The following is an 11,073-nucleotide window of genomic DNA, read 5'->3' as shown; positions in this document are numbered from 1 at the left end:
GCGAAGCCCTGGGTCCTGGCCCTGGGCCTCCACCCAGCCCCTCCCGGCGCTCTGGGAAAAGCCAGTCGCTACACACAGGCACATGCAGGCCCCGGGGCCGCGCCCTAAGGAGAGCGGCACCCACGGCCAATTGCTATGGCAACTCCGGGGCTCGTTCCATTCCCCACCCCGCCGATCCCCCCGCCTCCTGCCTGAGCTGCAGCCAACCGCCTTGTGCGCGCCCCAGGAGCGCGCTATAAAACCTGCGCGGTGGCGCTGGGCAAGGGCGAGCCCGACCAGGAGCAGGGCGCGCAGAGCCAACCTCCGACCTGGAAAGCCCTGTGAAAGCGGCAGGAAAAAGCCTGAACATGCAGAGTGCGCAGAGCCTGCGTCTCGGTCCACCCGGTCAGTGCCTCTGCCTGGCTTTCCTGCTCCTCCATCTCCTGGGACAGGTGAGTGGCGCACTCGTCAGGTGCCTCTGGTTACTTTGCCTTCCAGGGTCCCTGCTAAGAAGTTTCTACTTCTGATCTCGCCCGCCCCCAGGTCCTTGCGACTCCGCGCTGCCCCTCCTCGTGCCCGGCTCCGTGCCCCAAGAAGCCGCCGACCTGCGCCCCCGGGGTGAGAGCCGTGCTGGACGACTGTTCCTGCTGCCTGGTGTGCGCCCGCCAGCGCGGCGAGAGCTGCTCCGTGATGCTGCCCTGCGAGGAAAGCCGCGGTCTCTTCTGCGACCGCAGAGCGGACCCCAGCGCCCAGACTGGCATCTGCATGGGTAACCCTGCCCCCTCCTCCGCTTGATCTCCTGTCCCTCAGCTAGCGGAGCTGCCCGCTCTTTCCTCTCCCCTTCCCCCGACTCCCGAGAGGGTGATGAGCAAATACTAACAGTGATACCGTGGGTGATGTTTATGGAGCGCTGCGCGCCAGGGATGGGCTGGGGGCGCGTGGGGCTTTGCGGAGCGCCAGAAGCCAGGAGGGAAACCTGCCCGCGGAGGTGAGAAGCATTTGCCTCCCTAGAGAAGAATCTAGATAGACAGGGAGCAGAGCAGACTTAAGGGCCAGTGAAGTCATTTCCTTTGGAAGTTTCCAGGGGACGCTTGGGGGGTGATGGAAGCTTGGGCTTAACTCACAGTTCCCCCAGCTGTAGCCAGGCTGGTGTGTTTTCACACCTGTAATTGTCCTATTTGAGCCAAAGCAGCCACTACTCTCCTGGGCTGACTACGCAACAACCCCTGTCTGGGCCGTGAGTAAAATAAAAATGCAGGCAGTCAGCCAATCCAGGATGGTGAAACGGAATCAACTGGGGATCAATTTCCCACACGGTGCACCGTTTAGTTGGAGACCTGTCCCTGCCTCCCCGGAGAAGAGGGCTTGGAATAGCCTTTTAGTTTCTTCTCTGAACTAGTCATGATTTATTGTGCTGGAATGCCAAGGGATCCTAATGCCCTTCCCAATTTGACCAGTTAACCTGTTTGGAGACTATGAAGCGCACTTTCTTCTTTTTAATTCTGAGCTTCTGGAGTAGGAGAATCGAAGGAGGTTCTGGCGAAACGACTTTATCATTGGGAACAACAGCTGAGGGCCCTGGGGAATGTCACTTCACGGTTCTGCCCGTCTTTCCTCCTGCGTCAAATGAGTGGCGGGACTGGGTGTTCTTGAGCGTTTCTTCTTGCACCGGGAGGCCTCCGTGAGGACATCTCTCTGCTGGTGATGGGTCAACAACCACATGGCCTCAACTAGAAAAAGAATGATTTGGGGCTTGGAACACGTGCTGTGGCTCTTATATAGCCTCTTCGATGCATTGTGTTCTTGATTTTCTCTCTCCCCTTCCCTCTCTGCCCTGCTTCCCCAACGTTCTAGCGATAGAAGGAGACAATTGTGTGTTCGATGGAGTCATCTACCAAAGTGGAGAGACCTTCCAGCCTAGCTGCAAATACCAGTGTGCCTGCCAAGATGGGCAGGTTGGTTGTGTGCCCCGCTGTGAAGAGGACCTGCTACTGCCCCAGCCTGACTGCCAAGCTCCGAGAAAAGTGAAAGTGCCTGGGGAGTGCTGTGAAAAGTGGATCTGTGACTCCAATGAGACGGGGACATTAGGGGACCTCCAAACCCTTCCAGGTAAGAAATCGAACATACCTGGAAATGATCACAGCACAGGAATAAGTGCAGGCAGGAAGCATGTATGCTCTTTGGGATCTGCAGTGAGAAACTGGCTTCAGTTTCTGGTCATTCAGTTGTGGAGTCCAGCTTGCCCACTGAGATCAGACACATCACGTGTTGGAATCCCAGACAAGTGATTGAAGTACACGCAGTCTCTTCTGAAGAAGAATCACATCCAGTGGTTCTGTTGAGCCGTAGGAATGATTTTTCTTATTACATGACTGCCATTTGTATTTTAGTCTATTCCACTTGACCCTTGTTAACATTGCAAAGATGTGCTTTGACAACTTTATGCAAGACACGTAATTGATAGAGCTTCTATACTTGTGGCAAGTGTCAACTCCATGGGAACACCATTTAAGCCATTTGCAAAGGGCCTGGTGATGGCTCTTTCTTTTCTGGACTCTGTCAACTACCTATGCACTCTTAAGACCAGCTTCCCTAAAGAATGCCATCCCTGGACAGGTGTCACAGAGAAATGCCACCTTTCCAGGTGCTGCAGGAAGGATCAAGTGACACTTTAGGATCTTTGCTTTGCTTTTCCTTTAGTTTTGGCTTATAAAGGAAATGATTTTTTTTTGAAAAGTAAACATTCAAGATCCAGTAGAGAATATTTTAGAAGCCATTAATCAGCCAGATTATTTATACTGGCAGTACACAGAACTTTACAGTTTTTCTGAAGTCAGAAATTCTCAGCCATGCTTACAGATAGGAAAACTGCCATGTAAGGGAGGAGATGTGCCCTAGGCCATGCATATTAAGTGTTGAGACAGAACCGTCTGTCATCAAAGTCCCAGTGACTATATCCTACAACCCAAATAACCAATTCTACCTCCCTAAGGCAGAGCATTACCTCCATCACTATTTTGAGTTGGTTGGTTCTACTTACTCATCCAGTTATAATTTTTTCATTATCCTTTCTCTGGACAAAATCACACATTGAAAACATTATGGTTTATGGAATGGTTTTTGATGCTATACTGTGCTATATTCTTAAAACTACTAAGCTTCTCAAAGACAGGTTCTCCTAAACTTCTTATGAACAAATCGGACAGTCATTCCACAAAGATTTCTTGAAGGCCAACCATGTGCCAGGCATTGTGCTACCTGTTAGGGGTTTATAAATACAGAGATCTAGGTCTGCCGTCTGAGAACACCTGAGTTGCACAGGTACTGAATTGGATGAGACGCTCTTCCTAATGATGGTTGAAAGGACCACTTTGCCATCCCCACATTTTACTCAATAACACTGTCCTTATTTCAACATCCCATAGCCTACAGAACAGAAGCCACTCTAGGAGTTGCAGTCTCCGACTCAGGTATCAACTGCATTGAGCAGACCACAGAGTGGAGTGCGTGTTCCAAGAGTTGTGGCATGGGTTTTTCCACCCGGGTCACCAACAGGAATCCACATTGCGAGATGGTGAAGCAGACCCGACTCTGCGCGGTGCGGCCCTGTGACCAAGAGCACAAGCAGCCGACAGATAAGGTATGAGCCTGGGAGGAGCCCCCACCACAGAGGAGGTGGCCTTGCCTCGCTGGGGCCTGTGTTTTATTTTCTGTTGTTGTTCTTGTTTTTCTTATAAGGCAAGGAATAGTGACTTTTTTCAGAAAGCCAGCAGACCGAGAAGATGGCGGACTAGTGTCCCCAGAAACCATCTTAACAGGGACTGGATGCCAGTTTATTTTATAGAACAGAGAGGGGGAGGAGGTGAGGAAATAAAGTAAAAAGGCCATTGATTTTGCAAAATATCTCCTGGCGTGGCCAGCATCAGGGAGGGGATATGTTAATTTCTTCTTTTCTGCAGGCATTCACAGGTGGGCAGGGTCAGATTGTCTCCCTGTGAGCTGAACAAAAGGCACTTTAGTTTAACATTCAGACAGAGGGGCAGGGTTCCCTGAGGCAGGCCATTATGTATGATTTTAAAAACAAAAGCAACAAAAAGCAAAGCTTAAAGTAAAAGAAACAGATCCAACATGGAGTCAGATTTTGCTCTTCCCTGTTACAATTCCCCACTGTCTTGTCCCTTCCACAGTCCTGTGGAAAAGGGGGCAATGACCATTCTAACTGCTTCTTGCTGTGTCTTGTCAGATGGATCTTTCTGAGAATGTCCACCATTGGTGCCAGTTGTTCCAAATGTTGAGATTTGTCTTCTTTTGTTCCTCTTTGGAAAGTGTTTACTTTACACCTGTAGACTTAAAAAACATTCACAACCTAAATGTTGAGAGTTATGTTTTCTTCGGGAGGGGGGCCTGGGCTTTAGAAAGTCACTGTGAAGCTGACTTCAAGGTCAGCTCTAACGAAGGAGTTTACCTTCTTTTATTTTCTCTTTAATGTATTGAAATATCCCCAGCAACTCACAGCAGATGAAGAGGGAGGGGCCAGACCACTACAGTAATGTCCCCAGTTGAGAAAAGTCTGGCAAATCTCATTTCATCCTGGAAAAAACTGGCTACTCAGTGGTCAAACATGATTTATTTTAGAGAGGTCATTTCTGAGCTCAGCTTTCTTCACCCTTTAGGTTCAGTCTGAAGGAAGCAACAGAGTAGGGACCACATCTGCCTTCCTCATCCCTCAGTCCCCCACATCCTACCTGGGATGTACTGTGTGCTTGATAAACAACCGTTGATGAATAAATGAATGGATGTCTGGGAATTATTTTCTGTATTTCAAAAAGCCTAGTATGACTAGTACATTTGCCAGCATAAGGCTATCTGTGCCAAATAAAATAACACATTTCTTTCCTTTTTTGCTGGAATGATATCAACTCAGTGTGTTAATGCTGAGTACAAGGCATGCAGATCAGAAGCTCTGATTGGTTCCTGATGACATCACAAGCCTTGTTAACAGAGTCCTAGGTCAGATAAATGCAGTACCCAAATCAAACTCGTATATGGACCCTTGTACAAACCTAAGGGCAAAATAAAACCGTCCCTAACAATGAACGATTTACATATCTCTCCACTGAGGCAATATCATCTCATGCTTAAGGGTGCAACTCTGGAGCCAGACAGCCTGGCTTTAAATCTAGGCTTTCCACATGAACTAGCTGTGGGATCTTGGGTGATTTTCTTAACCTTTAAGCCTCAGTTCTTTCCCCTATATAACAGAGACATTAACAATACCTACCTCAGAGTTGTCATGAGGATTAAATAGAATGCATTTGCAAAGTGCTGGGCATAGATTAGTCTGTTAACATAAATATCATTACCTAATATTAACCATCATTTCTATTTATTGATAAAGTAAGAGTCTCTAGTGGTTGCATTGTTATATGGCTACTTAGCTGTATGACTTTTTGAGGTCCATTCTAACTTTATGCTTCTTCCACCAATTTAGAAAGAGCACCTAGAAACACCTTCTTCTCTGTTTCTGTCCTTCCCTCTGTCTCTCTCTCTCACACACACACACACACACACACACATACATATACACACACACACAGATATTGCAGACCTTGTACCTTTTTGTGGATATTGGCAAAAATATACACTAAACATTAAATATTAAAAAGGAAAAAACAAGAAGCCTTTAAATATTGTCAAGTACACAGTAACTTGCTTATTAAATAAGCCATTTCCATGTCATGAGTTTAAAATTTTGCTTTTTCTATTGTTTCTTTTTCCAAAATTCATATTTTTCTTGTCCCTTGCACCAAGTTTAATATTGGGAGATATTATATTTAAGACATTTATTTATAGTGTGTGTATATATATATATATATATATATATATATATATATATATATATATATTTCATTAAGGGGCCAGAAATTTGTTTGGAATCTAGGGAAATGCCAGCCTAATAATCGTTACTTCCTTATCACCAAAAGATTCTTAAATGTGAGATGGTGCTTCTCAAAGCACCAGTGATCCCCAGACCAGCATCATCATCTAAGAACTTGTTAGAAATGCAAATTATGGGGGCTCACATCAAACCTACTGAATCAGAAACTCTGGGTGTAAGGCCCAACAATGTGTGTTTTAACAAACCCTCTAGATGATTCTGATGTACTCTTACTTATTAAAGTTTGAGAGCTACCAATTTTAGAGAATTCCAAGTCTCATCACTCCACAAGCTGTGGATTACAACTAGGAAGGTGAAAAGCAGTGGAAAATTGTGACAAATTAGGTGAAGAAATCTAGGTGGGAAATTAACATATCATCAATGTCTTACTGAATTATCAATACTGGGGTTCCTCTTCAACTCTTACCAATGGAATGTTGAATAAATTCTCCACTTACCATGCCTTCATGGAAACTAACCTTAAATCCCACTGTCTTAGACTTTCCTGAGGTCACAGTGTAATAGAAGGAATGAGCTTTGTGTCAGACAAATTCAGGTTCTAGATGTTTTCTGATCACTTTGGCCTCTGAGACTACGTTTACTCATCTATAAAACTTGGACAGTTGTTCTTTATGTGAATAACTGCTCCTTGTATGAGTGAATGTTCCTAATAAGGTTAAGTAAGTTAATGTCTGAAAAATATTTGAAATATTAATAGGCCTGCAGTGATGCCATATTTATTCCATTTCTCTTTATAACACCTAAGAATGTATTGGGCTAATAACAACGCCAAAGCCTATTTATGGTGGTTTGAAAAAAATAGGTTTCTTTATCATACATATGCTTTCATCTTCATGCTTATGCCACATGGTCAAAAGATGGTTATATACAACTAGGCATGATTTCCACATTCTAGATAGGAAGGCAAATGAATGCAGGAAGCGATTAAGAACTGTACCCATCTGAAGGGCAAAGGATTTCCCAGAATCCCTTGGTTTATGTATCACTGGCCAGAACTTGGCCACAAGGCCATTGCAAGCTCCCAGATATTCTGGGGAAGAATATACTTGTAGTGGACCACATTACTCAAACAAAATTAACATTCTGTTAGCAAAGAAGAAAGAGCAACAGATTTTGGGTAGGCAACTAGCAAGTTATTCCGTGTGCCTAGACCGATCCCTCGGAGGAACGATGGCCGTTTCATGCATCACTCCTTTTCTTCTTTCTTAGAAAGGGAAAAAGTGTCTCCGCACCACCAAGTCACTCAAAGCCATCCACCTGCAGTTTGAGAACTGCACGAGCCTATACACCTACAAGCCCAGGTTCTGCGGTGTCTGCAGCGATGGCCGATGCTGTACCCCACACAACACCAAAACCATCCAGGTGGAGTTCCAGTGCTCCCCAGGGCAGATCCTCAAGAAACCAGTGATGGTCATCGGGACCTGCACCTGTCACAACAACTGTCCTCATAACAATGCGTCTTTCCTCCAAGACTTAAAGCCAAACACCAGCAGAGGAGAAATGTAATGTGTCCCCTAGGAAGCCCACCTACAGAGGCAACCTGTAGCCACCCACTAGCAAATGACTATAAGAAAAATTACAAAGAATTATTATCCACATCTGCGTCCCATGTATTTTCTGTGGTCATATGAGGTCAGTTATGTCTGTCTTTTTTTCATGAAAGATATGATTAACTGTAAACTTGGAATCAAGGTAAGCTCAGGATAGTGCTTAGGGATGACATTCTTTTGTGCTGTCTACTACACATGAAAATTTCTGTAAATTTCAGAAATCAGATATATGTCTTACTGTGTACACTGTATCACATTACACTCATTTTGTTACACACTAGTGAAATTTCAAGAAAAGGTCACAGTAATGAATGACACGGTGAAATCCAAGGTCATACTGAGGGTGTCATCATACAAATATTTCACCATAGATTGAGATTTGACCTAAGGGTTCTCTGTGGAGCACTCTTTTTGAGTAGCTCAACTCTGAACTTCAAATTCCAAGATCCGAGGAAACATATAGCTCTTCAACACGAAATCTAGAGATTATTAATTTTCTGTGTACATAGAAAACAAGCTGTATCTACAGTAATGGAACGCTTATTCATTAAGTGCACTGGTGTCATAAATTGGCTCCATTTCAGACAAGTTGACTCCTTTCCAAAAGAAAGAAGCTAAACAGAAAACTCTCCCTTATACATAGATGACCAGCCTCTACCAGCCCTCAGACACTTGTATGTGTCTGGAGGCTGCTGGGGATCACTAGTTTTTTAATTCAGAAGAAGCAGAACATATCAGCAGGGCTCCTCTCACCTTGCTGATGAATAAACTGAGGCCCAAAGCACCTGATTACAACCTTTGATGACTTTCAAGTGTGCTGGTAGTGCAATTTTGAAAAAGAAGAACAAAATTGACAAGACTGCAGTGGCAAGATACCACAAACTCTATGGGAGTTTAGAATTATTGTACAGATCCCCAAACTTATCCTTGGGCCTTAGTTATGCAAGCTCATGAACAAGATATATGTGTCTACATACATGTATCTAACTTGTCAGGCTATAAGATAGGTTGCAAACTTAAAATGTATACATTCTTCTAATGTCACCTTATGTGTTCAGCTTCTCTACTTTGAAGTATTTATATAAATATAAATTATACATTTTTAAAAATATTCCTTTTACTTTCTCTATTTGTCAGACATTACTAAATAAACATGATCTTATCAGTGTGTGACTCTGCTGTTATTTTTGTGCTTCTGAGTTGTTTATTGAAAATATAAACTAAAATTTACAAATTAAATATTGAAAGCAAAGTGGTCATCTTTAGTTGAGCTTACAACTTCTTATCAGAAGGAAAACAAAAGACAGCTCTTAATTTGGTGATCTCTATTGCCAAGGCCTCAGATATTCTCCACACTTTCTACTCAATCCAATATCTGGATCCCTGATGTTTTTTTCTGGACAACCTGCAAGAGACCTCCATATGTTAAAAATTGCATCTTTATTCCTGTCCTGCCCCTAGGTTCTTCAGAACCATTTCTTTTTTTTTAGATTCTATGCACATGTGTTAGCATACGGTATTTGTTTTACTCTTTCTGACTTATTTCACTCTGTATGACAGACTCTAAGTTCATCCACCTCACTACAAATAACTCAATTTTGTTTCCTTTTATGGCTGAGTAATATTCCATTGTATATATGTGCCACATCTTCTTTATCCATTCATCTGTCGATGGACACTTAGGTTGCTTCCATGTCCTGGCTATTGTAAATAGAGCTGCAATGAACATTGTGGTACATGCCTCTTTTTGAATTATGGTTTTCTCAGGGTATATGCCCAGTAGTGGGATTGCTGGGTCATATGGTAGTTCTATTTTTAATTTTTTAAGGAACCTCCATACTGTTCTCCATAGTGGCTGTATCAATTTACATTCCCACCAAGAGTGCAAGAGGATTCCCTTTTCTCCACACCCTCTCCAGCATTTATTGTTTGTAGATTTTTTTGATGATGGCCATTCTGACTGGTGTGAGGTGATACCTCATTGTAGTTTTGATTTGCATTTCTCTAATGATTAGTGATGTCGAGCATCCTTTCATGTGTTTGTTGGCAATCTGTGTATCTTCTTTGGAGAAATGTCTGTTTAGGTCTTCTGCCCATTTTTGGATTGAGTTGTTTGTTTTTTTGATATTGAGCTGCATGAGCTGCTTGTAAATTTTTGAGATTAATCCTTTGTCAGTTGCTTTGTTTGCAAATATTTTCTCCCATTCTGAGGGTTGTCTTTTCGTTTTGTTTATGGTTTCCTTTGCTGTGCAAAAGCTTTTAAGTTTCATTAGGTCCCATTTGTTTATTTTTGTTTTTATTTCCATTTCTCTAGGAGGTGGGTCAAAAAGGACCTTGCTGTGATTTATGTCGTAGAGTGTTCTGCCTATGTTTTCCTCTAAGAATTTTATAGTGTCTGGACTTACATTTAGGTCTTTAATCCATTTTGAGTTTATTTTTGTGTATGGTGTTAGGGAGTGTTCTAATTTCATTCTTTTACATGTAGCTGTCCAGTTTTCCCAGCACCACTTATTGAAGAGGCTGTCTTTTCCCCATTGTATATTCTTGCCTCCTTTATCAAAGATAAGGTGACCATGTGTGCGTGGGTTTATCTCTGGGCTTTCTATCCTGTTCCATTGATCTGTATTTCTGTTTTTGTGCCAGTACCATACTGTCTTGATTACTGTAGCTTTGTAGTATAGTCTGAAGTTTGAAAGGGAGTACATTGAACCTGTAGATTGCTTTGGGTAGTATAGTCATTTTCACAATGTTGATTCTTCCAATCCAAGAGCATGGTATATCTCTCCATCTGTTTGTATCATCTTTAATTTCTTTTATCAGTATCTTATAGTTTTCTGCATACAGGTCTTTTGTCTCCTTAGGTAGGTTTATTCCTAGGTATTTTATTCTTTTTGTTGCAATGGTAAATGGGAGTGTTTCCTTAATTTCTCTTTCAGATTTTTCATCATTAGTTATTTTACAATTATTCTTTAACAATCCCATTACTCTGAGCATCTTGAGGCCAGTACCTTAGTCTTCTTTGTATCTGCCCCAGTACCTGGAACACAATAGGACCTCACTGTAAACCTATTGAATGAATGGATGGACGGATGGATAAGTGAATGAATCAATGAGTTATGCATTGACAAAAGATAAAATGTTCTTCAAAATAGATGTTAGGCTTTTAAACTATCTTTTTCAGTATCACTATCACTATGATTTTCTTTATCTCTCACTTAGAGATCTCCCCACTCTGTAACATCTGCAAAAACACACACATGCATTCCTGAAATTATAATTTCAGCCAGTTGAAAAAATGTGATCTGATCTACGAATGTTTGTTAAATCCAGAACGTTCTAGTAATACAGCAAGGAAAGCTATACTTACCGAGCAGAATTTAGGGCTGCAGACAGTGCAGGCTTGGGAGTTATCCAAACCTGGGTTGCATATGGGACCTATTCTTTCTCAGCTGTGGGATATTGAAAAATTTGGATACACCCCCTGAGCCTCAGTTTCCACACCTGTAAAGTGAAACCATAATATTGAGAGAGTAGTCAATCACCCTAGTTTGTCCTGGACTGAGATGGTCCCTGAGACTCAGGACT

At 42.8% G+C, this 11,073-nt stretch overlaps 1 protein-coding gene across 1 annotated transcript; it reads left to right on the top strand.

The window, feature by feature from the left end:
• Positions 1-251: 251 nt before the first annotated feature.
• CCN3 (cellular communication network factor 3) lies at positions 252-8,656 on the top strand. The gene is made up of 5 exons (XM_082364416.1): positions 252-431; positions 523-748; positions 1,834-2,088; positions 3,405-3,619; positions 7,148-8,656. The coding sequence occupies exons 1-5, from the start codon at positions 348-350 to the stop codon at positions 7,442-7,444; spliced, it is 1,077 nt and encodes a 358-aa protein (XP_082220542.1). The 5' UTR covers positions 252-347; the 3' UTR covers positions 7,445-8,656.
• The last annotated feature ends 2,417 nt before the right edge of the window (positions 8,657-11,073 follow it).

Source organism: Balaenoptera borealis, assembly GCF_965194805.1.
Source record: "Balaenoptera borealis genome assembly, chromosome: 17".
Lineage (NCBI taxonomy): Eukaryota > Metazoa > Chordata > Mammalia > Artiodactyla > Balaenopteridae > Balaenoptera > Balaenoptera borealis.
This window is presented reverse-complemented; position numbering and strand designations above follow the sequence as displayed.

Bases quoted from the DNA above. Each gene is read 5' to 3' on its own strand.
- CCN3 (XM_082364416.1), top strand. From the start codon at position 348: ATGCAGAGTGCGCAGAGCCTGCGTCTCGGTCCACCCGGTCAGTGCCTC. The intron at 432-522 runs GTGAGTGGCGCA...GCCCGCCCCCAG, and splicing joins TCCTCCATCTCCTGGGACAG to GTCCTTGCGACTCCGCGCTG. The intron at 749-1,833 runs GTAACCCTGCCC...CCAACGTTCTAG, and splicing joins CCAGACTGGCATCTGCATGG to CGATAGAAGGAGACAATTGT.